Source organism: Ictalurus furcatus, chromosome 1 (genome assembly GCF_023375685.1).
Source record: "Ictalurus furcatus strain D&B chromosome 1, Billie_1.0, whole genome shotgun sequence".
NCBI classification, from domain to species: domain Eukaryota; kingdom Metazoa; phylum Chordata; class Actinopteri; order Siluriformes; family Ictaluridae; genus Ictalurus; species Ictalurus furcatus.
This window is the reverse complement of record NC_071255.1, coordinates 35,337,975-35,362,689: the sequence shown is the minus strand read 5'-3', so window position 1 is coordinate 35,362,689 and position 24,715 is coordinate 35,337,975. Positions and strand designations below refer to the sequence as shown.

The 24,715-nt window shown below is 41.8% G+C and overlaps 1 protein-coding gene across 2 annotated transcripts in view; it reads right to left on the bottom strand.

The window, feature by feature from the left end:
- galnt11 (UDP-N-acetyl-alpha-D-galactosamine:polypeptide N-acetylgalactosaminyltransferase 11 (GalNAc-T11)) overlaps positions 1-12,787 on the bottom strand; it is a 29,312-nt gene extending 16,525 nt beyond the window's left edge. The window contains exons 1-3 of one of the 2 annotated variants that reach the window (XM_053621748.1): positions 12,090-12,787; positions 3,274-3,546; positions 1,179-1,302 (exon numbers count right to left, since the gene is read on the bottom strand). In XM_053621748.1, coding sequence (XP_053477723.1) covers positions 1,179-1,302; positions 3,274-3,508 — 359 coding nt within the window. In that variant the 5' untranslated portion in view covers positions 3,509-3,546; positions 12,090-12,787. Of the gene's footprint in view, positions 1-1,178; positions 1,303-3,273; positions 3,547-3,924; positions 4,078-12,089 lie in introns of those variants that run through there. The other variant, XM_053621825.1, reaches the window with a different exon arrangement.
- Between the last annotated feature and the right edge of the window lie 11,928 nt (positions 12,788-24,715).

Here is a 24,715-nt window from a genome sequence, read left to right as displayed (position 1 = left end):
ATGCTTAACTGCTAAATTTGACTGATCGATTAAAATAACCGTTTCCCTCCGATTTTCTCCCGAATTCATTCATGGCCAGTTCCTACTCGCCCTCATGACTCGACAGCTAGCGACCAGCGAGGGCGAAGGCCATCACGGACTTCCACCCAGGCACGTGAAACAAGCCGACCGCATCTCTACGAACTTCTCGTGCAACGTCGGGGGCGGAGCAACACACTCCGACTCGGAGGAAAGCGCGATCCGCCCACTCCTGCGTGCACGAGCTCGCAGGCGCCCGTGAGCGGCCGGTGTCGCTAGATAGATAGGGGTTACCATACGATTTTGATTTCTTGAAGCAACAATTCAATATTTCATCAACAACATCGACCGCTAAAATGATCCGATTTCGATTCTTAACGCAACGACGCCACTGAATCCCCTACGATACGATACGCTGTTTGATAAGCTATACGATACGCTACGGCTACGATTCAACAGTTGACAACACCGACAAAATCTGCTATGATACGAGGCGACTTTGTTTCTTACGGTAACGATATTTCGCTATTTGACGGTAACACGGAATCTCCTTATTATGATTTAGCAACCTCCGATCGACATGTGACCTACTGTAACCTGGAGAAGGAACATCGGAGTTACAGAGAAAACTGTTTAACCAAACATCGGTCAAAACGACGCATCGCTCCAAACCGCCCGAGTGTTACAGCACTACGTAGACGTCCTTTTTCTAGATCTGGCAACACGGATGACGCCGAACAGAAAAAGTTAGCGTGAATATCAACCGACTAAAAGTAGGACATGAGACCTGAAACACCGAAAGATGGAGTTCGTTGTCCTTTTGTTGTCTTCGATGGTGTAAATATTAGGACGGTTTGAATAGCAGAACCAGTCATACGTGTTCAGACATCGTGTTAGCGCACACACACACAAAACATTTACATGTATTCATTTAGCAGACGATTTTATCCAAAGCGGCTTACTAATGAGGAAATACGAGCAAAGAGATAGATCAGTCAATCATAAAACATCACAAGGCATTAACTCAAACATGATGAGGTGTTAAAAAGTGTTTAAACGTCCAGTCAGCAAGACTTACTCGAGCAGATCACCTAACAGTTACTCCAATAATGATTATCAAGACTGGTACACTTGTTCCACACACACACACACACCCCTACTTTTCATTCCTGGTGTCCGGCAGGTCCCGGTGGTATCCGATCCTGTTGCTGATGAGGACGTTGAAGGCGTGTCTGTGGTAGCCTGTATCCCTCACTTCCTGATCCTTCTCATTGTAGATCATTCCTGCAGAGAGCCATCACACATCACATACACGTACAACTAACCATTGTGTGTGTGTGTGTGTGTGTGTGTGTGTGTGTAAATCTGCTTCATCACACCACCCGGTCACTCATTATTCTCAGTATATTTACTTTATTTGATAACGCTTAAGGCCTTACATGCACATTGTTCTGCGTTTTCATAAACAAGGATACTTTATAGCTACCTTTATTATGTTTTATGGATTTTTGACATGATCAGTAGTGTTCACAGCATGTTAGATCACCAATACATTAGCACAGTGCAGAACGCCAGAATGGGAACGGATTCAAGAAGATAAATCTTTACAAACGTTAAATAATTCTTAAATAACGAATCCGACCAGAGTAATTACAATGAAATGCTACTACTAAACTTTACAACTTACTGAAAACAGAACAGACCACCAAACCGTACTACAAACATGCAACAGATTACACTAAACTTTACGACGTCCTGCAAAAACGTACCAGGTTACACCGAAATTTGGCAATATGCCATAACTTTACAACCTTACGTGACGCTACAAAACTTTACAAAACAACAAAACTTAACATAATACAAACCGTTTCAATACACTACAAACCTTTGACAAGGTACCAAAAATTAAGATTATACCAACATTTGACATACGACAAACCTGACATGATACAAACTTTACATCTTTATAAAACACTACAAAACTTTACATACGGCAAACCGTTATGAGCCACTATAAAATTTTACAACATGATCCAAAACTTTATCTTACAACATACTACACAACTTAACATACCACAAAACTAGCACGACACAAGCTTACAGTATCCTACAAAACTTTACAACACGGTCCAAAAGTTTACAACCTTACAACATACTACACAACTTAACATACCACAAAACTAGCACGACACAAACTTTACAAGCTTACAGTATCCTACAAAACTTTACAACACGGTCCAAAACTTTACAACCTTACAACATACTACACAACTTAACATACCACAAAACTAGCACGACACAAACTTTACAAGCTTACAGTATCCTACAAAACTTTACAACACGGTCCAAAACTTTACAACCTTACAACATAGTACACAAGTTAACATACCACAAAACTGGCATGATAAAAACTTTACAAGTGTCACACCACTGTAAACCAGCAACACCATTTCCCAGAATGCACCACGAACTACAAACATGGCTGGCAACAACTACACTTCCAAAACACACACACACACACACACACACACACACACACACACACACACACACCCCATCCCCGGAGTTTCCAATCACACACACTACTCCTTTTAACAGACTCGCATTCAGTCATCAGGTTGCCAAGTATACGCTCAGCTGTGTTATGTCTCCGTCTATACCAAGCCTTTGTACCGTGTCTGTTTATTCTGGTTTTTGACTTTGCTCACGTTTATGACCTGGTCTCTTCGGACTGCCCCGTCTGGACTGTTTGCCTGACCTCCTGACCTCTGCCTGTTCATCATTATTGACTTCTGCCTTATCCTTTGGACTTGCTTTATTAATCTGCCAAACCTGCATTTGCTTCAGTCTGCGCCTCCAACATCCTACAAAACTTGACGAGATACTCCATAACCTTTTACAACATACAAAGTTTTAGGAGCTTATACCAAAATTTCCAACGTACTACAGTTTCACAACTTTACACCAGACTGCAAAACTTCACACTCACTTTTGTGATTGTTATAAACACTAGTTACAGTATAACGCTTTCTGATCTTACTACTGCTTTATAAACACTGCTACAAACTCTAATGCCTTTTCCTAAACTATTAAAACAACGCGCATGAAGCCTCATGAATGTATTAGAACATGATATCAATACATCTATAGGTCATTCTATACAGTATATAATGAGTGTTAGCTGTTACTGGAGAATAATTATAGCGTGAGGATATTACGCTGTATAATTGTAGTGTATCTGTGACTCAGACTGACCCATCTCAGGTGAGAGGTCATTGCGGCGACCGTCGTGTCCGTGTGCTCTGTTGGGCGGGGCGGGGCGGCGGGTGAAGCGGGGCTGGAAGCGGTGCTGCACCCCCTGGATGGGCACATGGCTGGAGGACAGGCGGCTCTCCTGACTCAGGCTGAAGTAGAGGAAGAGCAGGACGGACCACGTCAGAGACGTGAAGAGGCAGCCATAACAGAAGTAGCGGAGAGTGACACTGCCCATGGTAGAGCTAGCATCATCGGCGGCCCGTCCTCACATGCCTGAAACACACACACACACACACACACACACACACACACACACACGTCAAACCATACCCATCCCATCTTCCCTTCCACCACTCATCAAGTCTGCTATAGTTTATATTAGCTCATTATCATCTCCTCTGCCTCACCTTCATGATCGTCATGGAGATGATACAGCTACTTCAGCAATAGTATTTCTCTTCCTACTGCACGTTATCATTTTATAACAACAAGAAAAACAGCCTCTCTCTGTAAATATGTAATACTTCAAAAGGAAACACGGAAACGTCTACACAGAAATGTGCAATCTATACAGCTGGAACTCCATCACATATGGAGATAATTCCTGGAATAGGTCATTAACACATTGTTTATTTATTTTTTTTAACTCACAGGTTGTTTTAAGCCCAGTATTTATTGTCTCTCCTCATGTTCCTGCTCTGTGGCATGAGCAGCTGTCGAGTCTCTGGATCCATTCACACGGCTAATACAGAGATATAAACCCTGTCACTGAGGAACTTTACCCTCTGCTGCAATGGGCTCTGTTTGCTTTCAGCGCGTGTGCACACACACACACACACACACACACACACACACACACACACGTGGCAGAAATATCTTATTACATGAAACTAGAAGACACACTCACAATACCTAACATACACAACATAGACAGACAGATAGACAGACAGGCAGACATATAGACAGACAGACAGATATATAGACAGAAAGAGACATATAGACAGACAGACAGATAGATATATAGACAGAGACAGATATATAGACGGATATACAGACAGACAGACATATAGACAGACAGAGATATAGACAGACAGACATATAAACAGACACAGATATATAGACAGAGAGAGACATATAGACGGAGAGACAGATATATAGACAGAGACAGATATATAGAGAGAGACAGATACATGGATATACAGACAGACATATAGACAGACAGACAGATATATAGACAGAGAGACATATAGACAGACAGACAGATATATAGACAGAGAGACATATAGACAGACAGACAGATATATAGACAGAGACAGATATATAGAGAGAGACAGATACATGGATATACAGACAGACATATAGACAGACAGATATATAGACAGACAGACAGAAAGGCAGACATATAGACAGACAGAGAGACATATAGACAGACAGAGAGGCAGACAGACATATAGACAGACATATAAACAGACACAGATATATAGACAGAGAGAGACATATAGACGGAGAGACAGATATATAGACAGAGACAGATATATAGAGAGAGACAGATATATAGAGAGAGACAGATACATGGATATACAGACAGACATATAGACAGACAGACAGACATATAGACAGACAGACAGACATATAGACAGACAGACAGACATATAGACAGACAGAAAGGCAGACATATAGACAGACATATACAGAGACACACTACATAAATATACATATATACACATATACACACACACACACACACACACACACACACAAATATATATATATATATATATATATATATATATATATTATATATATTATATATATATATATATAGACAGAGAAACAGACACTGCGACCAAGACAAAGGACACTGCAAGCACCAACCAACAATGCACTGTAGTCTACTCATGTGAGGATCTCCTCCAGTAGCAGAATTAACCAGTTGCATGTCCGAAGGAGATCCCAGTGGAGTTAAGGATATGGAGGTGAGGAACTCGAACTGGGGCGATGGTGAGGAACAGGAAGATGGAGACGAGGTGCAGATACAAGCCGTGTGTTCCCTCTGTTATCATGGGGAATGTATGCTCGCTGACTAACAAGATGGACGAACTCTCGGCTCTGGTTAGCGGACAGCACGAATACAAGGAGTGAGGCATGTCATGTCTGACGGAGCCGTGGCTGAACTAGAAAATAGCTGACTGTTCAGTGGAACTAGCCGGTTTCTGGCTAGTTTGGGTGGACAGGGAGAAACAGAGAAGTCAGGTGGAGGACTTGCTGTCTTTGTTAACTCTAAAATGGTGTAGCCCAGGGCATGTTACTATGAAGGCAACAATTAACACACTTGATGTTGAGCTGCAGGCCGTTGGGTTGAAGACATACCATCTGCCCTGGGAGTTTTTCAGCCACCACTGTTGTTATCATTTTCATTCCACCGTTGGAAGTGGTGGCACGCATTTTTGACGTTATTCATTCCATCGTCGCAGACCTGCAGACACGGCATCCCAGTGCACTCCTCGTAATAAACAGACAGTAGTTATGTTGAAATCTCAAAGACCCTGACCAATTTCACCCATTATGTAACCTGCAACACTACAGAGGATAAGACCATGGACTTGCTGTATGCCAATGTTAAAGCTGCATACAGCGCCACCGCCCTCCACAACCTCAGCAAATCAGACCACTGTCTGATACAGATCACTCCTACATACGAGCCTGTTACGAGATAGCCAATAACCACCAGGACTGCACAACTGTGGTCTGAAGAGGCGGAGGAGGCCCTGATGGAGCTGATGGAGAGTTATAGGACAACTGACTGAGAGCTGTTTCAGGAAGATCATAGGGATGGCACTGAAGGTGTCACTCAGTGTGTACCCGACTACATCAGGTTCTGTGAGGAGAGTGTTGTACCCACCAAGAAGGTCTGATGCTTCCCCAACAACAAGCCTTGGTTCAACAAGGACATCAAACCCTGCTGAACAGGAAGAAGACAGCCTTCATGGAAAGGGACATTGAAGATGCCAAGAAGGGACTACAGAAGGAGCTGAGGAGGGCTAAAGACGGCTATAAAAAGAGGATTGAGGGGAAGATGCAACGGAACAATCCAAGCGAGGTGGTGGGGTGGGTGAGGAGCATTACTGGTATGAAAAGTTTGGAAGGAACAGTTGAGGGGACAAAGGGTATTTCAACAGGTTTGACTGACCAACGCAGAACAAACCTCCCTCCACTTCCTCAAATGTCCCCATTCACACCTTGTCTTCCCCCTCCTCCACAAGCCCCCCCCGGGGCACCACAATATTGGGGAATGACAGCCATAACCCGCCTCTTCTCAACAACAGACAACACAATAACAGAGAACATGTATCGCAACACCTCCCACACCCAGGAAGATAGCATGGTAGTGGACTTCCAGTGCAGCAAGAGGCCCCCCCACCCCTGACGCCATAAGGGGGAGGGAGAGGAGATACTGGACACCCACAAGTTCCTAGGGGTGCAAGTCAACAACAAACTGGACTGCTCAGACAACACTGAGGCCCTCTATAGCAAAGGACAGAGCAGGATGTTCTTTCTGAGGACGCTCAGGTCCTTCAATGTGTGCGCTAGGCTGTTTTACCAGTCTGTAGTGACCAGCGGTTATCTTCTTCCCTCCGATGTGCTGGGGAGGTGGCATTTTGACTTGTGGTGCCAACAAACTAGGCAAGCTGGTGGAAGGCCAGCTCTGTGGTGGGCTTGGAACTGGACAGTGTGGAGGCAGTGACTGAAAAGAGGATGAGAGGGAAGCTGAACGCCATCATGGACAATCCTTCTCATCCTCTCCATGATACATTCAGCCACAGATTCATCCAGCCACGTGCCTCAAGTATACTGAACATGTATATATACACACACAAACTCTAGAACTCTAGCATATGTACATACACACATCTATTTTACTGTTTCTATTTATTTTACATATATACTAATTCTGATGTATAGGTATGATGGAAATGCCTTTCTTTTCTTTGACGTTGCTACTCGTGCTGCTGTGTCGACTCGAATTTCCCTTAAGAGGGATCCATAAAGGTATATCCTATCTTATCTTATATAGATAGACAGACAGCTATATAGATAGGAATACAGACAGACAGACAGGAAGACAGATAAACAGAGAGACAGATGGGAATTCAGACACAGACAGACATTTACTTTCACTAAGGTTTTGGGAGGAAAATGTAACAGATGAGTGAATAATAACATATGGATGAACAGATTAGACTAAAGGAGAAGATTTCATAAAGTTTATATACTTTAATTCTGCCATTGTAAACTGTCTAAGTCAAACGTGGCTTGGATAATTAAAGCGGCAGAGATCTCATGTTCTCAGGAACTGTTCCAGAGTTCAAAGACAACGAAAGAAAACGTCGCTGTGAGACTGGAGGTTACTGAGCTGAGTAACGTTTAGCTGAGACACCCGATCAGCTGATCATCAAACATACACGAGCTGCAGTGGGTCCATCAACACCACGGAGAACTCCCGAGACACCCGATCAGCTGATCATCAAACATACACGAGCTGCAGTGGGTCCATCAACACCACGGAGAACTCCCGAGACACCCGATCAGCTGATCATCAAACATACACGAGCTGCAGTGGGTCCATCAACACCACGGAGAACTCCACTCTGTGCTACGCAACGGGGCGACAGGGCACTACAAGACAACTAGTCGTTTTTAAATAAAAATGACAAACAAACAGTTACAAGTAGTATTTTTTATTAATAAAGAAAGAAGAAAATAAAGGATACAATTAGTATATAAAATACAAAAAAAAACTACTCTTTTTAAATAAATAGAAAAAGAACAGAACTAGACTTTAATTAAAAAAAGAAAAAAGCTTGTCTTTTTAAAAAGGCTAAAAATAAAGGGAAGGAAGGAAAGAGGATGACAAGACGAAGGAAAGAGGATAGGGAGATGATAGCGAGGGGAAGGAAAGAGGATAGCGAGGGGAAGGAAAGAGGATAGCGAGGGGAAGGAAAGAGGATAGCGAGGGGGAGGAAAGATGATAGCGAGGGGGAGGAAAGAGGATAGCGAGGGGGAGGAAAGAGGATAGCGAGGGGGAGGAAAGAGGATAGCGAGAGGAAGGAAAGAGGATAGCGAGAGGAAGGAAAGAGGATAGCGAGAGGAAGGAAAGAGGATAGCGAGGGGGAGGAAAGAGGATAGCGAGGGGGAGGAAAGAGGATAGCGAGAGGAAGGAAAGAGGATAGCGAGAGGAAGGAAAGAGGATAGCGAGGGGAAGGAAAGAGGATAGCGAGGGGGAGGAAAGAGGATAGCGAGAGGAAGGAAAGAGGATAGCGAGAGGAAGGAAAGAGGATAGGGAGATGATAGCGAGGGGAAGGAAAGAGGATAGGGAGATGATAGCGAGGGGAAGGAAAGAGGATAGCGAGGGGGAGGAAAGAGGATAGCGAGAGGAAGGAAAGAGGATAGCGAGAGGAAGGAAAGAGGATAGCGAGGGGGAGGAAAGAGGATAGCGAGGGGAAGGAAAGAGGATAGCGAGGGGGAGGAAAGATGATAGCGAGGGGGAGGAAAGAGGATAGCGAGGGGGAGGAAAGAGGATAGCGAGGGGAAGGAAAGAGGATAGCGAGGGGGAGGAAAGAGGATAGCGAGAGGAAGGAAAGAGGATAGCGAGAGGAAGGAAAGAGGATAGCGAGAGGAAGGAAAGAGGATAGCGAGAGGAAGGAAAGAGGATAGCGAGAGGAAGGAAAGAGGATAGCGAGGGGGAGGAAAGAGGATAGCGAGGGGAAGGAAAGAGGATAGCGAGGGGAAGGAAAGAGGATAGCGAGGGGGAGGAAAGATGATAGCGAGGGGGAGGAAAGAGGATAGCGAGGGGAAGGAAAGAGGATAGCGAGGGGGAGGAAAGAGGATAGCGAGGGGAAGGAAAGAGGATAGCGAGAGGAAGGAAAGAGGATAGCGAGAGGAAGGAAAGAGGATAGGGAGGGGGAGGAAAGAGGATAGCGAGGGGGAGGAAAGAGGATAGCGAGAGGAAGGAAAGAGGATAGGGAGATGATAGCGAGGGGAAGGAAAGAGGATAGCGAGGGGGAGGAAAGAGGATAGCGAGAGGAAGGAAAGAGGATAGCGAGAGGAAGGAAAGAGGATAGCGAGGGGGAGGAAAGAGGATAGCGAGGGGGAGGAAAGAGGATAGCGAGGGGAAGGAAAGAGGATAGCGAGGGGAAGGAAAGAGGATAGCGAGGGGAAGGAAAGAGGATAGCGAGGGGAAGGAAAGAGGATAGCGAGAGGAAGGAAAGAGGATAGCGAGGGGAAGGAAAGAGGATAGCGAGGGGAAGGAAAGAGGATAGCGAGGGGAAGGAAAGAGGATAGCGAGGGGAAGGAAAGAGGATAGCGAGGGGAAGGTAAGAGGATAGCGAGGGGAAGGAAAGAGGATAGCGAGGGGAAGGAAAGAGGAAAGAGGATAGCGAGGGGAAGGAAAGAGGATAGCGAGGGGAAGGAAAGAGGATAGCGAGAGGAAGGAAAGAGGATAGCGAGATGATAGTGAGAGTGGTTTTGTAACTCCATATCTGATCTACAGTTAAGCTCAGCAGGGCTCTGGAGCCGGAAACACACAGGACCACCACACACAGCGCTGAAATAATCTTCTCCTCCGTCTTTGTGTCTTCAAACTCATTCCTTAAGAGCAGAGACGTTCCTGCACATGTGTCTGATCTACAAACCTACAATTCTGCCTGATGTGATGAGGAGCCAGAGAGGCAGAGAGAGTCGCCTCTGTTAATTAAAGCTCAGAGTTTACAAGGTGACAGCTATAAAAGAGTCAATCTGGCTCGCTGTAATAAATACGATGTAAAACAAACCCATGTGTTAACTGCACGCTGGTTTGATTTCCAAACGCTGAATTAAACCCCACTTCAGGCGAGGCACTACACACACAAATAATTATAATAAATTGCATGCACAGAATGTCTTCTCCTAGACTGTAATAATAAAATAATCAAAAAAATTCAACAGTAATATGTTTATTTAACTGTTTGTCCAACTTTGAAAAATTCCTTAAGCCCCGCCCACAAAATCACCATAAAACCATTTTCCCTCCCCATGTTCATTCCTATCCATAAATTAGAAATTACACAAGAAATTCGCAAAATATTTGGGCTTATGACAGATCTTATACTGAAATAAAAATGGTATAAAAACTATTTTAACAAACATGTCTGTTCATGTCTCCTTCCTGCATCATGTTGTTAAAATAAAGACAAAACATTTGAAACTTAAGGGGGTTTTTTTTGTTTGTTTGTTTAGGATAAATGAAATCAATTGTCTGACAAAATGTTCTGTAAAAGTGAAAGCATCTTCACACTGAAACAAATACTCTAACGTGAACATCAACCGAAGATGTTTTTGGTTTCTTAATAAGAGTACGCATATTTAAATCAGACAAACCTTCATTTGCATACATTTGGAAAAATTCCATATTACAGGAAGATTTCTCAACCGATCATAAAAGCTAAAATTGCATAAAATGATGCCCATCTTCTTTATCAAAACAATTAAACAAGAGATAAAAATCAAAAACAATCGAAAAGACTTTCTCTGGAGAGTTTCCTCACTTTAAAAAAAATTTAAAAAATGTAAAAAATTCTACATTTTTGGCTTTGTTAGGTATGCATATTTATTGAGATGAAGTCTCATCTGCAAATATATTCCAGATGAAGAATATTATGGAGGGATTTCTCAACTGATAATTATCAGTTTTATGTAAAATTTTTTATGGGGGGGGGAGATTCCATTAAATTCTTTTATTATTATTATTATTATTATTATTATTATTATTATTATTTTCTTTATTAAACAATAAAACAAACAGATATTTTAACAAAAGTACTCAAACAAACAAAACCTGGAGAGTTTCTTTACAGAGAGAAGAAAATTAATTAATTATCTTTTTTTTTGGCTTGTTTTTGTTTTATTAGCTATGCAAATGTATGCATATTTAATTAGATTCGACATCAATGCATGTTTTTTAAAGTCTATACTCTGAAGGATACTGTAGTTCATTCTGATAAGTGTTGGAAAATGGCTTGGAAAATAAAATAAATAATAATAAAAAAACATTATTATTATTATTATTATTATTATTATTATTATTATTAAAAATATATATTTTCTTTTGTAAGCAAAAACATAAGAGGATATTCTAAGAATGTATTACCAAACAAAGCCTTTTCCTGGAGAGTTTCTTTACAGAAAGAAGGAAAACAATTTACTCTCAATTTATCCAATTTACACATTTTTAATTAGATGAAGCCTCATTTGCATAAATATTTTGTTTCATCCCAGTCCAGAAATACTTCTAAGAATTGCAGCAACCAACTGATTGTGATCTCTATAGTTTAAAATGATTAATAATAATAATAATAATAATAATAATAATAATAATAATAATAAATTATCCTAATAACCTGTAGTGTCTTTAAAATGGAATGAATTAGACTACACACCTAAAAACATACTCTAAAACATATAAACAGACATCGAAAATGAAGTAAAACTCCGACCAGCTGCAACTCTAAAGCTAAACAAATGAACAATGAATGAAGTCATTTTCACATTTCCTTTAAAACATCACATTAATAACACATGATCTCCATAACAACCAAACACTGCCTTGCTAGCTAGCTCGCTAAATCGCTCCTAATCGCTTTATATTTAATTTATTTACTTATCACACGCGTGCCAATCTCTATCAAACATCTGCATTAGTTCGTAAAAGCGTGAAGATTTCACTCTAGTCTTCTGCTGTGAGGTTTAAGTACCTCTAACACACATAAATAAACACTTACTTGGTAATGGACATGGTGTGTTTTGGCCTCTCCGTGCAGGCACACTGCGGCTCCTTCCTCTCCACATCAAAGCACCACTCCGATTTCTGTATTCGTCCAGCACCGACCAATCAAAGATCAGAGATTACAGACGAGGCGTGGCCAAATCCCGGAAACGTGCAGGGGCAACCTGCGTGCGTTCGTGTACGTGACCTCGCTTTCGAAGGCCCACGTTGGTAGTTGTTGTAATCGCCTGATTAAAATGTCACGCAGTACGTTGGATGGTTTTAAAGTAATCCCACTTACCTCCAAAATACTAAAACAAAACAAAACAAAACAACAACAAAAAAAAAACACTTCTTTGATGCTTCATTGATAATTAAGGGTTCTACTTGGATCACTTTTCTTAAGTGAAAGGAAAACACGTTGTTGAAGGGTTCTATATAGAACTTTTAAGGGTTCCACTACACTGCTGAAGGGGGGAAAAAATGCAGTTTAGTGTGATCAGTTACTTTATTAGCTGCTAAAACACTGGTCGAATTGGTAGAAAAGAAACCACTACTAATGCTACACTATAGACAAGTTCATTTTAAGAAAATATGAATGTGAAATGAGAGTTTAGAGGGTCAGCTTTTAATTCCTGGTATTTATATGTAGATGCGTTAAATAACATAGAACGTAGCATGTTTTGTAGCAGACAACCCAATTTGTAGGTGAGCAAAAATAGTGGAACCTGCGACTGACAGGTGTTAGGACTTGTTACCCAGGTGTGTCCTGTTCAATTGACTGTTTAAACAATAAATAGCTCTGAACATCTACTCTTGGTTTTAGCCTTCAGTTTCACATGTGAAGACTGCATTTGTTGTTAAAAAGGATAAGCCAACATGAAGACCAGAGAGCTGCCTATGGGAGAAAAGCAAGCTATTTTGAAGCTGAGAAAAGAGGGAAAAGCAATCAGAGGCATTGCACAAATGTTGGGCATAGCCAATACAACAATTTGGAATGTCCTGAAAAAGAAAGAAACCACAGTCTGACCCACTGCAAGATGAAAGATGGGGGTCAGGTGCAATGGCTGTTGGGTGGCAGTCATGTAATGGACAGTCCTAGATGGCCTATACCCATAGAATGGACATTTTCCTCAATAATGACATTTAATGGTATTTAATTGTACAAAGATTAGCAGAGAAAATTGATTAAACAAAAAGGAAATACTTATGAATTAAAAAAAACAAACAAAAAAAAACCTTACACAACTTTTCTGGATGCTTTGACTACTGGCAGCAGCCTCAGAAAACATTCCTCTGATCTGTCATATTTACTCAAATCAAACACATCCAGATTCTTTTCTGAGTTCAGTAGCACAAACACCAGAGCTGAAACTGAGCAGGGAAGAGTCTGACTCTATAAAGACAAACATAATCTCCTCTGTTCAGGTAACATTGGATTTATTGCACTAGAGAACGATCATTCAGTTCCTTGAGACAGTGGAACAGATTGATGGATTTCTCTGGAAATGGATTCTCCCTGATCTTCTCCTTGATGTACTTGACTGTTCCCTCTTTGCAGTGAGAGCTGCTTCCTGTCTCGGGTAGTAGGTCTTGTACATGAGTCTGATTGGACTCCACTGAGAGACCCAGAAGGAAGCGGAGGGAAAGATCCCAAGTGTCCATTCTCATTCTGCAAGGCCTTGTCCAGTGCACTTTTGAGGAATTTAGACATGTTTGCCATGTTGAAAAGACCAGACCATGTTGGTTGTTTTGCAGTCTTTTTGTTGATGAAGGAGAGAAATGTGTAGAAAGCAGCCAGAAACTCCTGAACGCTCAGATGCACAAAGCTGAACACCTTCCCCAGGTGAAGCCCAAGCTCCTCTCTGAAGATTTGGGTACACACTCCTGAGTACACTGACACTTCCCTGAGATCCATGCCACACTCTCTCAGGTCTTCCTCATAGAAGATCGGGTTTTCTTTGTCCAGCTGTTGGAAAGCCAGTTCTCCCAGTGCAAGGATACTCTCTCTGGTCTGCTGAGGATCAGGGTCAGATTTCTGATGGTACTTTTGGTCCTCGTGTTTGATCTGAAAAATCAGGAAATGCGTCTTGGGGATCCTGCCATTGTTGGCTTCACCAAGCATTCTCTCTAGAACAGTCCAGCAGATGACTGGGATGTGGCACATGACGTAGAGGCTTCTTGAAGACTTCATGTATGTGATGATTTTATTGGCCAGACTCTAATCACTGATCGTCTTTCTGAGGATCACTGAGCCCTCGTACCTCTGTTATCTGGTCTACACACTCAGGAGGGATCTGATTGGCTGCTCCTGGTCGAGAGGTTATCCAGAGGAGAGCTGATGGAAACAGATTCCCCTTGATGAGGTTTGTCAGCAGCACATCCACCGAGGCTGACTCTGTCACATTACACCATATCTCATTCTTATGGAAATTTAGAGGAAGTCGACACTCATCCAGACCATCAAAGATCAACACCACTTTTTTGATTGTAATTTTTTGATTTCTGGAAAAAAGTTATGAAGAACATCCATCAGACTGAGAATTGCTTTTACAATTCCAGCAACTCCTTTAGTCATTACGGTTCTAATGGACTTGTCTTCAAAGAGGCCACTACATTTGATGGGTGTCTCCTGTGTTGCTGGTCACCTGGATGCTGTCTTGGATGATCTGTCTCGCCTCATGTTCCTTATTGATGTCTCCACTCCAACCCTCTGTGCTGTACATCTCTGAGTAGATCTCATTCAGAAGTGCTGAGCTTCCATGCTGGATGATTCCTTCATTAATTCTTTTACATTTCTCAGTGACATTACCACATGTACAAATGCGGTTTTGTCTTATTAGCCGAAATGATTCTCAGAGAAGATTAAACTGTACAGTATGATCATCCCATTTGAAGAATTTCGCACAAAACCAATGCAGCCTTTTGTGTTTTATCATAGCGTATACCAGGCCTAGGAAAATGGAGAAAAAAAAGAAAAGAAATAAAGCATGGGGTTCTGAGCTGTGCTGACAATAACATAGAATCATATTCTCTATTTATTTATACACATTGCTCTGTATTTTGTTGTTGCCACAGATTATGCTTGGGAGATGTTTAATAAGTTATTACAGTTATTCAAAGCTCTGGAAGGCTGACAGTAGCAGACAGACTGCATTATCTGACTGTTACGAGAGAAGATGATTATCATTCACTCACTCAGAATAACATTTAACCTTTCACTGTCAATCTCCCTCAGAATGATAGACGACAAACCAAGTTTATGTTGATATTTCACTGCTGCTCTGTTGTGTAACAGCTTCTCCTTGTATTTGTTAAAAGATGAAAACAGGATCATGTCGGAACATTTCCCAGCCTCAGTGTATAATTACAACGTATAAAAATAAAGTGGAAAAAAAATCAGAAAAAAAAAAACTGAGCGAAAATAGGGAACAATAAATAAAAAAAAAGTTACATTAACCTGGTTGCGTCAGTGTGCACACCCTTTTATAACTGGGGATGTGGCTGTGTTCAGAATGATCCAATCGTATTCAAGCTCATGGTCAAAGGTAATTATCATACAGCTCTCATCAATAAATTATTCTGATTAACCCCAAGTAAAGATCAGCTGTTTCTGTATAGATCTTCTTGGTTTCATCTGACTGCTGAAGCCATGGTCCTCAAAGAGCTTACAAAGCCTTTAGGGCTTGTTGAAAGGTATCGATCAGGAGAGGGCTATAAAAGAATTTCCAAAACATTATATGTACCATGGAACACCGTGAAGGTTTTAGAGCTCAGGTGGTAGAGCGGGTTGTCCACTAATCGTAGTGTTGGCGGTTCGATTCCCCGCCCACGTGACTAACATGCCGAAGTGTCCTTGGGCAAGCGCTGAACCCCAAGTTGCTCCCAATGGCAGGCCTGTTGTCACTGGTGTGTGTGTGTGTGTGTGTGTGTGTGAATGAGAAACAGTGTAAATCACTTTGTAGAACCGCAAAGGTTAAAAGGCGCTATATAAGTGCAGACCATTTACCATCATCATCAAGTGGAGAAAATGGAGCACCACAGTGACATCACCAACAACAGGAAATATACCTCCAAAATGTATAAAAGGACAAGACAAAAACTTACCAGGGAGGCTTCCAAGAGACCTACGGCAACGTTAAAGGAGCTGCAGGAACATCTGCTAAGCACTGCTTACTCTCTGCATGTGACAACAATCTTTCATATTCCTCACATGTCTGGGCTGTGGGGTAGTGCGGCTAGACGGAAGCCCTTTCTCACAAAAAACATCCAAGTTGAACTAAATCACCCCAAACCATGTGGCAAAATGTGTTATGGTCTGATGAGACCGATTCCAAAAGGTATGTTTGACTCAATAAAAGCACATCACCAAAAGAACACCATCCCCACGGTAAAGCATGGTGGTGGCAGCATCGTGCTTTAAGGCAGCTTTTCTTCAGCCAGAACTGGGGATTTTAACAAGGTGGAGTGTTAGTTTAGGGGTGTGCACACTTATGCAACTAGGTTATTGTAAGGGTTTTTTTCCCCCTTTTTTTTTTCTAACGAAAGTTTCTGATAGTTTTTTTTTTTTTAAACTTTATTTGTATACTTTGCAATGTCACTTTAAATGTAGAAAAAGATCTGACGTTTTATCTTAGTGTCATTTTTTACTTCACAAAAACCTGCCCTTTTTACATGGGTGTGTAGACTTTTTTTATATCCACTGTATACTCAGAAAAATGACACATAAATCTGAGATGTTTTCAGTAGTGAGGCAGATGGCAAAAAAAAAAAAACCCAACCCACTCTTTTGGCGAATTCTTTGCTGTTGTTTATCAGTATTTAACTGTGCTAATTAAAATGGTCTTGAATCAGTTTTTGCTTTAGCTACGGAAAAGATGTCAAGTCAATGATGTTTTGAATAACTAATCAACTATTTTTGTCTTACTGACCCGCTAAAATAGTTGCTTAACAGCTCATAGACTAGGTTATTGTACGTCAAGGTACGTCTCTGAACGCGACTGTTTTTGCGAGCGGGTTTATTCACTGTTACGGCGAATAGCCTTTTTATTTGCTTGGGATACTTTAAGACAGTTAACATGTGTCGTGGAATTTAGACAACACTCGCAGACTTGTCCTCTGAAGGTAAAAAGGTTTATTACAGAAAGATGGTTAATACAGGATAGAATAAAGCAGGATAGAATAATGAGAGCGCTCTGAAGTGCTCGTGCTGAACCACTACTATAGATATGAAACGCAGAGCATGACATAATTCTGTGTACCGATAAGAAGCGGTTTGAGGCAGTTCGAACAGGCTTTGTTTTAGGATCTTGGAAGATGTTTAGACGAACCTTGAGCAGAAGAACATGTTTGTGTGTCTGTAAGCAGATAAACATTCTGTACTGATCTCGGTGACATGACATGGCCTTCTTAGGCGTTATCCTCAGATGAGAATGAAATAGAACAGGAACAAACTTATTACAAAGTAAAAATGAATCATTTCCCTCACACATGCTACGGCGAATTCTCTCCCATAACTGTTAAAGCTGTGTGTTTCTTCCTAAACGGCACATTGTGGTGAGTTTAGGTTGTCTCTTACATTATGGCGACCGCTAGTTGTGCAGACTGTGGACCAAAGGTGAAAGAAGTATTTTTATCCCAGGGTTCACTTAGTCTGTGTACATACACTTATACGCATCACTGAGTCTGTTGGCTGGTCTGCTTCGGACAGCATATCTGCAATACAGGAGTCGTCTTTATCCCATAGTGAGGTACCTAACGAATGTTTGAAAGAGAACTTTAGGTTACTTACGTAACCCTGGTTCTCTGATAACAGGAGTGTGGTATCTCACCACACTTCCTTCTTTGCAGTTGTATAGAGAAGAGATATGCTGAGAATAAGGAAAGGACCTTCAGTGTTATATTAGGGAGGCGGGACTCCCTTATCACAGACGTGGTGGAATTGGTGCTCCAGGATCGGTCATGCCCATTCACATGGTGAGATATCTCAGTCCTGTTATCAGAGAACTGGGATTACGTGAGTAACCTAAATATACCGATGAGTGAAATAATCTCATTATGCTTCATAAGTTCACTCTGTGGATGTAGACAGGACCGTACTGACTCAGATCATTAGTACAGTCTGTTTCTCTAAAGGTTAATGGATTCTCCTTAGACCATTCGCTCTTCATGAACACACAGAGGGGTTCAGGTCAGTCTGGTCTCTTACTCGTCGCTGGCCTAAGGCATCGAAGGGAACTTTAAAGTGGAGTTCAAAATATCAAATTCTAGCTGGAAGATTAAATAGCTAAAATGATTATTTAAATCATCCTCACCTCAGAGCAGTAGTACATTCTCTGTCTCTGAACCTTACTGGTTGCTCCATGGACCAGTCACTCTTCATGGACACACAGCGGGGTTCAGGTGAGTCTGATGTCTTACCCTGAATCAGACTAAACACACCCAACCACTGCATAATTATTACTGTTCTGCATTTCCCAATTTATTCAGCCCCTTCAACTATTCAACCTTCTCTCAGTAAATGTTTGACCTCTAATTAAACTCCAATCAAGTCTCACACCCTTCACTCGCCTCGCGTCTTTCTGTGTGTCCGGTTCCCCAGAGACACTCATTTTGGAGGTTGTGGAGATAATCCTACTTTTGTTGCGTCTCACAAACTTTCACTGTTCTGGAAAAGTAGAGGAAGTTGAAATGAAGGCGACGTCCTGTTTTGCTTTTCCTTCAGCCCAGTCCAGAATGAACTTCTGCACAGAGACGGTTTTTCCGAAAGTCCCTAGTCTCCTCCAAATAATCCTCGCAATACATATTTGCTCCATCGTTACGGTTGTGGTTAATTAGCATTATTGGCTAATCTGTGAATCCTACAGGTTACCCATAAGGCTAATTAACCACAATGCCGGCACAAGTACATAAAACGGATTACTGAAACATGAACGCAAAAATACAACCTTCATCCTTTTACTATGTTGTCTAATTTTTTGGACATTCATCAGACACAACATATACTCACCTTAATTACACACTCCAACTGACATGTTCCGATTTTGGGGTCTGAAAACAAAGAAAGCCTTCAGAAATCTACACTGTATCATCACAACTGCACAAAACACACCGATATGTGTACAGCAGATGTTTAACTCCATCATATTCGAACTAAAATATGTTGCCAATTAATTATTATTGTTATTTTTTTTATCATATCAGTGGACTTTGACTTGCACAAACACATTTACACACAAAAACACATGCATGCACTCCGACTCAGACACTGACCTGCTGTATACTGGAACAATAAACACTCAGATTAATAATCAGATTAAGTCACACATCAGCACTGTGACATAAGCAGAGAAATCATTTATACACATACACACACAGTTTATACACTGTACATACTGAATACCAGCGTCTACATGTATATACGCTTTTTAAGACCTACACACAGAGGCACCATCATTTCCATGAGCTGGAGGTTCTTAAACAGGAAATGAACTAATTTGCTCATAGATATGACCACAGATCTCATATAAAATTTATATACATATACATTTGTTTAAAAAAAAGAAAAAGAAAAAAAGAAAGACTAGGATTGAGGGTCTCCTGTCTCCCCCTATTGGCAGAAATAATCAGTGCACATTTAGACTTCCAACATTTTTAGTAGTCCAAATCTTTCAAAATGTCTGTATATTCTCCAGAAACTGGAGCCAAACTGGTGGCAAAAAATGACTGGCTGAGATCCACTATCATATATTATTCATCATTTAATGATTGGTATAGGATACAACACTATACTGAAAACCCATGAGATTAGATAAGATACATCACCTTGTTTTGGTTATTTTGCCCAAGCGAAAGACTCGAATCTTCCACAGACCCGGCACATTTTTGAAGGGGTGTACTCATATTTACATTGTTTTTACGCACTCAAACCTTTAGTAAATCTTGGTATTAGAAAGTTCAGCGATCTTACTGTATGTCAGTAATGATAGCACGGTCTTAATCTCAGTGTTCCCCTTAATAATGTGGGTTATATTTGTCGTTTTATTTTGAAAATTGGTTGAACATACAAGAAATATTTTACTACTGAAGGAGGTCATGAAAGCCTAGGTCAGAGAGCTAAGTCTACCTACGTAAGCAAATCCATGTCCTGTACACAGCTGGGACAAGTGGATGACATCTGAAAATTGGATGGTTTATCCAAAAATTATGCCACTTCTTTGGGACTAAACATAAATCATCAGTTCACCAGTTCTAATCCACAAACCTTGAGGCCTAACCAATGTGACCAGTATTTAATTTGTAAAACCTAAGGTACTGGAACACCAAGGGTGAAGTGATCCACCTGGATGCCGAAGGACTGTGATGGCCCCAGGCAGGGAAATGCTAGGAGCCCTCCTTTGGGGGAGTTCTGCTTTTTAAGATTTGATATTTTCATAGAGTTAGTCTCAGCCTTAAGGGGGTGCTCTCAAAACAAAACCAGGGGCCCCAAGCAATTGCCACTTTTGCCCGTCCTGTAGCTTTGCCTCTGGATTCAACTCGTGAACATGGAGGAAAAAGGTCCAAGCACATATAAACACACCAGTGCTCTTCAGTGTAATGCTTTTCAGTTCTTAACCCAAGAACAACTTCCAGCAACTGAGAAACTGTTAAATGGGCCACATCAAGTTCACATCAAGGCCTTCACTCCAAAGAGTGGGCCTGTAGGCCCTGGGCTTGATGGATGTCATGGTTGATTCTTCAATTGGAATTCCTGAAACCCAAAAAAGTGATTTTGCCTTACAGAAAATGGCATTATGAAGCCTCTTAGAGCCCCATCCTCATCTGAGAGAGCACTAAGCTTCCCACAGTCCCCAGTCTTGTATGCACAATATAAAACTCTGTTATAGCTGCTCTTTAGAACAAGTATGGGCGAGCTCTGCTCCTCTCTTTATCCAAGTGCCCAAAACATATGGCCTCAAGTCTACAATCACAAAATCGATCACTTACCCTTTGGTCCAAACTTCTCTGATACCAAATAGACTTATGAGCAATCTTGTGCTCAAAGAAATGGTTTGTTTTGGGCAATCCATAACTCTCAATCACACTCCTCCAAATATCTATATCATTCAGAGTCCCCCAGGAGCACTATGAAGTCTGTAGGAGGCCCCCTCTAGAGTTCTACCTTCTCCATGAATTTGAATACTCTGAACTTACCTTCTCCATGAAGGTTGAATACTCTGAACTGCTATTTGGTGCATATGCATAAACAACAGCATTTTGCTTACTAAGACTTGAAATCTCATTGAGGCACGACTTATCCACTGAGACAAAACTCCAACTGCAAGGGCCTCAACCTGGGACAGGTGAGTATCCCCAGACCCACCTGAGGCTGCTGGAACTCCATTGCATGAGCGAGAGCACTCCCAATCAAGACATATGGTACAAAAGCCCATACTGTGTGTGGCTCTAAGGCCAACTATATCTAGTCCAGATCTCACATACTAACTTTTCTCTCTGTCTTCACCAGTGAAGCAACATTCCCAAAGCCAGTTTCCATACCTAGGGTTTGGTCCATCTAAGACCATCCATCACATGCTTGCCTTCTGAATAACATTACACCTGACCCCCATCCTTCATCGTGCAGTTGGTGATCAGGTTACATGGGTGGCCTCTAGAGGTGGGCCTTGGTAACCCTAACTCATGCAGGGTACACTTAGTCATTTTTCTACCTTTCATGGGGTTATTTGTCTGATCTCTCCTCTCAGATCTGTCTCTAAGGGTGGAATATTCAACTCCTGGTGACATAGCCCTGATGTTCAGACACCATTATGAAGAGCAACTTACAGAAGTTCTTTGAAGTCTCTATCAATAAATACATCCTGATACCAGTCAGTAGGTCACGCACTCAGAATACCATCAGTATAAGAACTCTGTTAGGGAGGTAATTAATATTAATTAATATGCTAATTTAGGTACTTCTGGAAGAGGTAGGTCTTTAGACGTCATTTTAAGATTGCCAGTGACATCTAGGGGAAGTTCATTCCACCATTTAGGTTCCAGAACAGAGAAGAGTCCTGATGCGTGCCTTCTTCGTACCCGGAGAGATGGTGGGACCAGTCAAGTGGTGCTGGAGGTTCGGTGGGAGCGTGGTGCAGTGCGAGGTGTGATAAGTGCTTTGACGTAAGTGGGTGCTGGTCCGTTTTTTGGCTTTGTAGGCAAGCAATAGTGTTTTAAATCTGATGCAGAAGATACAGGAAGCCAGTGGAGGAAGCGTTGCAATGGGGTGGTGTGGGAGAACTTAGGAAGGTTGAAAACAAGTCATCCAGCTGCATTCTGGATCTGTTGCAGAGGTCGAATGGAGCTCAGAGGCAGACCTGCCAGGAGTGAGTTCTGGTAATCCAGCACCTGAGCGGCCTGTGTGGATCAAAATGGACGTATCCTTCTGATGTTGTAAAGGAGAACTCGACATGAGCGTCTCAGATTAGAAATGTGAGAAGAAAAGGACAGTTGATTGTCCATGGCTACCCCAAAGTTGCGTGCAGTGACTGAAGGTAAGATCAACGAGTTGTCCGGGTAGATCACAAGATCCTGACGTGGGGATGAATCACCTGGGATGAACAGCAGTCCGGTTTTGCTGCGATTAAGTTTTAGCTGATGAGCTGCCATCCATGATGAGATGTCTGCCAGACATGCTGAGAAACATGAGAGTCTGAGCGAGAGGAGGAGAGGATGAGTTGAGTGTCATCCGCATAGCAGTGGTATGAAAACCTGTGTGATATATGACCTCCCAGACACACACACACACACACCAGGGTTCTACAAATACAGTATGCTTTTCCATATAGCTAATTTTCTCAAGGTAAGGTTGACATCTTCATGGACCTGCTCAGATCCATCAACACTCAAAGGATGATGTCATTCCCTGATGAGTCTAATCGCATTGTCTTCATGTCATATTGTTTTTAACAGTGTCTGTTACTGTGTATGATTTACAGCTCTGCTCATTTGTTGAAATCGCTATCTGGATTTTTTTCCCCCTTACTGTAATCTCCTTCCTCATTGCGAGGTGTAATGGAAACTTTGGAAATAAGTGAGGCATTATCTCTTGTGATAAGACCAATTCCAAGCTTTAAATCTTATCTCCGAGTGTGAGATGTTTCTCTCGGCCCTGCAGCTCAGTGTTGCGGGTGACATTTTTCTCTCGCACAGTTTATTTTAGCTCTGCTGAAAATTTATTCAGGCAGTCCGCGGTCCCAATTCCTCTCTCTTAGCACCCCGACATCAGTGCGATAATCTCAGATGTGCACCGGTGTTCTTGCTAATGAGGCAAGAGCTTTACAAGCATGTCCTGATCAACCAGTCAGCAAACACAAGACAAGGCCTCAGACAAGCGGTGAGGTTAAGTGGAGCTCCGAGGAGGTGAAGTGGCAGGACACGATCGTGCGAGATCGGCGTTGATTTTATTTAGGGTATCGCTCATAACAAAAGCTGACAGGCATACCCATGATCATAAAACTAGAAACAGGCACGGGTCAAAAACCAAGGAAAAACTCGATCTGACTTCATGAACTAGACTAGGACATTACACGGCAGGAGCTTGATCAGACTTCTCACTTGTCTTACCCCAGCTGTAAAGATTATTTTTTATCACTACTCTCTACCATCACTTCCTTCATGAACCTCTTAATTTTACAATCCCTAACAACGCAGCATGGATTCCTACCGTCCTGGTTTTTTTCTTCTTCTTCTTGGCCACGCCTCCAGTTTTTCAGCTGTTACCCCAGTCAGTTCATATTTACCCCACGTTTTAGCGTGCCATTAAAAAGACTGAGATCTGTCGTCCACTTGTATGTTTTCTTTTTTTGTAATTAACACTTTTATTGATTCACAAGTTAACACAAATAGACAAACAACATATATAATGAATCAAACTATTTTAATATAAATCCTCACTATAACCCCTCCCCTTACCAACCTCCCACCCCACCCTGGTCCCCCCACGAACACCCCTGTGGTCAATAGAACATAAACTCACATATCCAAAAAAATAAAAAAAATAAATTAAAAAAATTAATAAAAATACACACAATTAAAAAAAAAAAAAAAAAGGAAAATACAATAATCAAGTATAATCATAGACTAAACTCTAAATTATACTCTCCACCGCCCCTCCTTGAGAGTCCCCCAAAAATGCCAAATAACTGCTCCATTTCTTCCTGAAGGAATTCCCAACTCCAATCCTTCTGCTCGACCCCTCCTCAAAGGCAGCCACCCTCCCCATCTCCACACACCACTCTGGAAATGAGGGCGCTCCATCTGATTTCCGTCCCCTTAAAATAACCTGTCTACCAATCCTCACACTGGTCAAAACCCAATCTTTTTTGTACCTATCCTCCAATTTTGTGACCTCACTTGTATGTTTTCTAACTCCTAAGTCTAGATCATCATCCTCTTTGTTTTAGGGATTGACCCAAGTCTGCTTTCAAGTAAGGAATAAAACTCCTGCTGTTACAGGAAAACAAATTCGACTCTGCTGTAGTGGGATGAAGTGGAGGTACGACCCCGTAGTCGATTGCTTTCTTTCAACAGCACGTCCTGAAGTGTTTTATTTCTTTTATTCCACAGCTGCATATCTTCTCAGGCTAAAACGCCAGAAAGTACTGA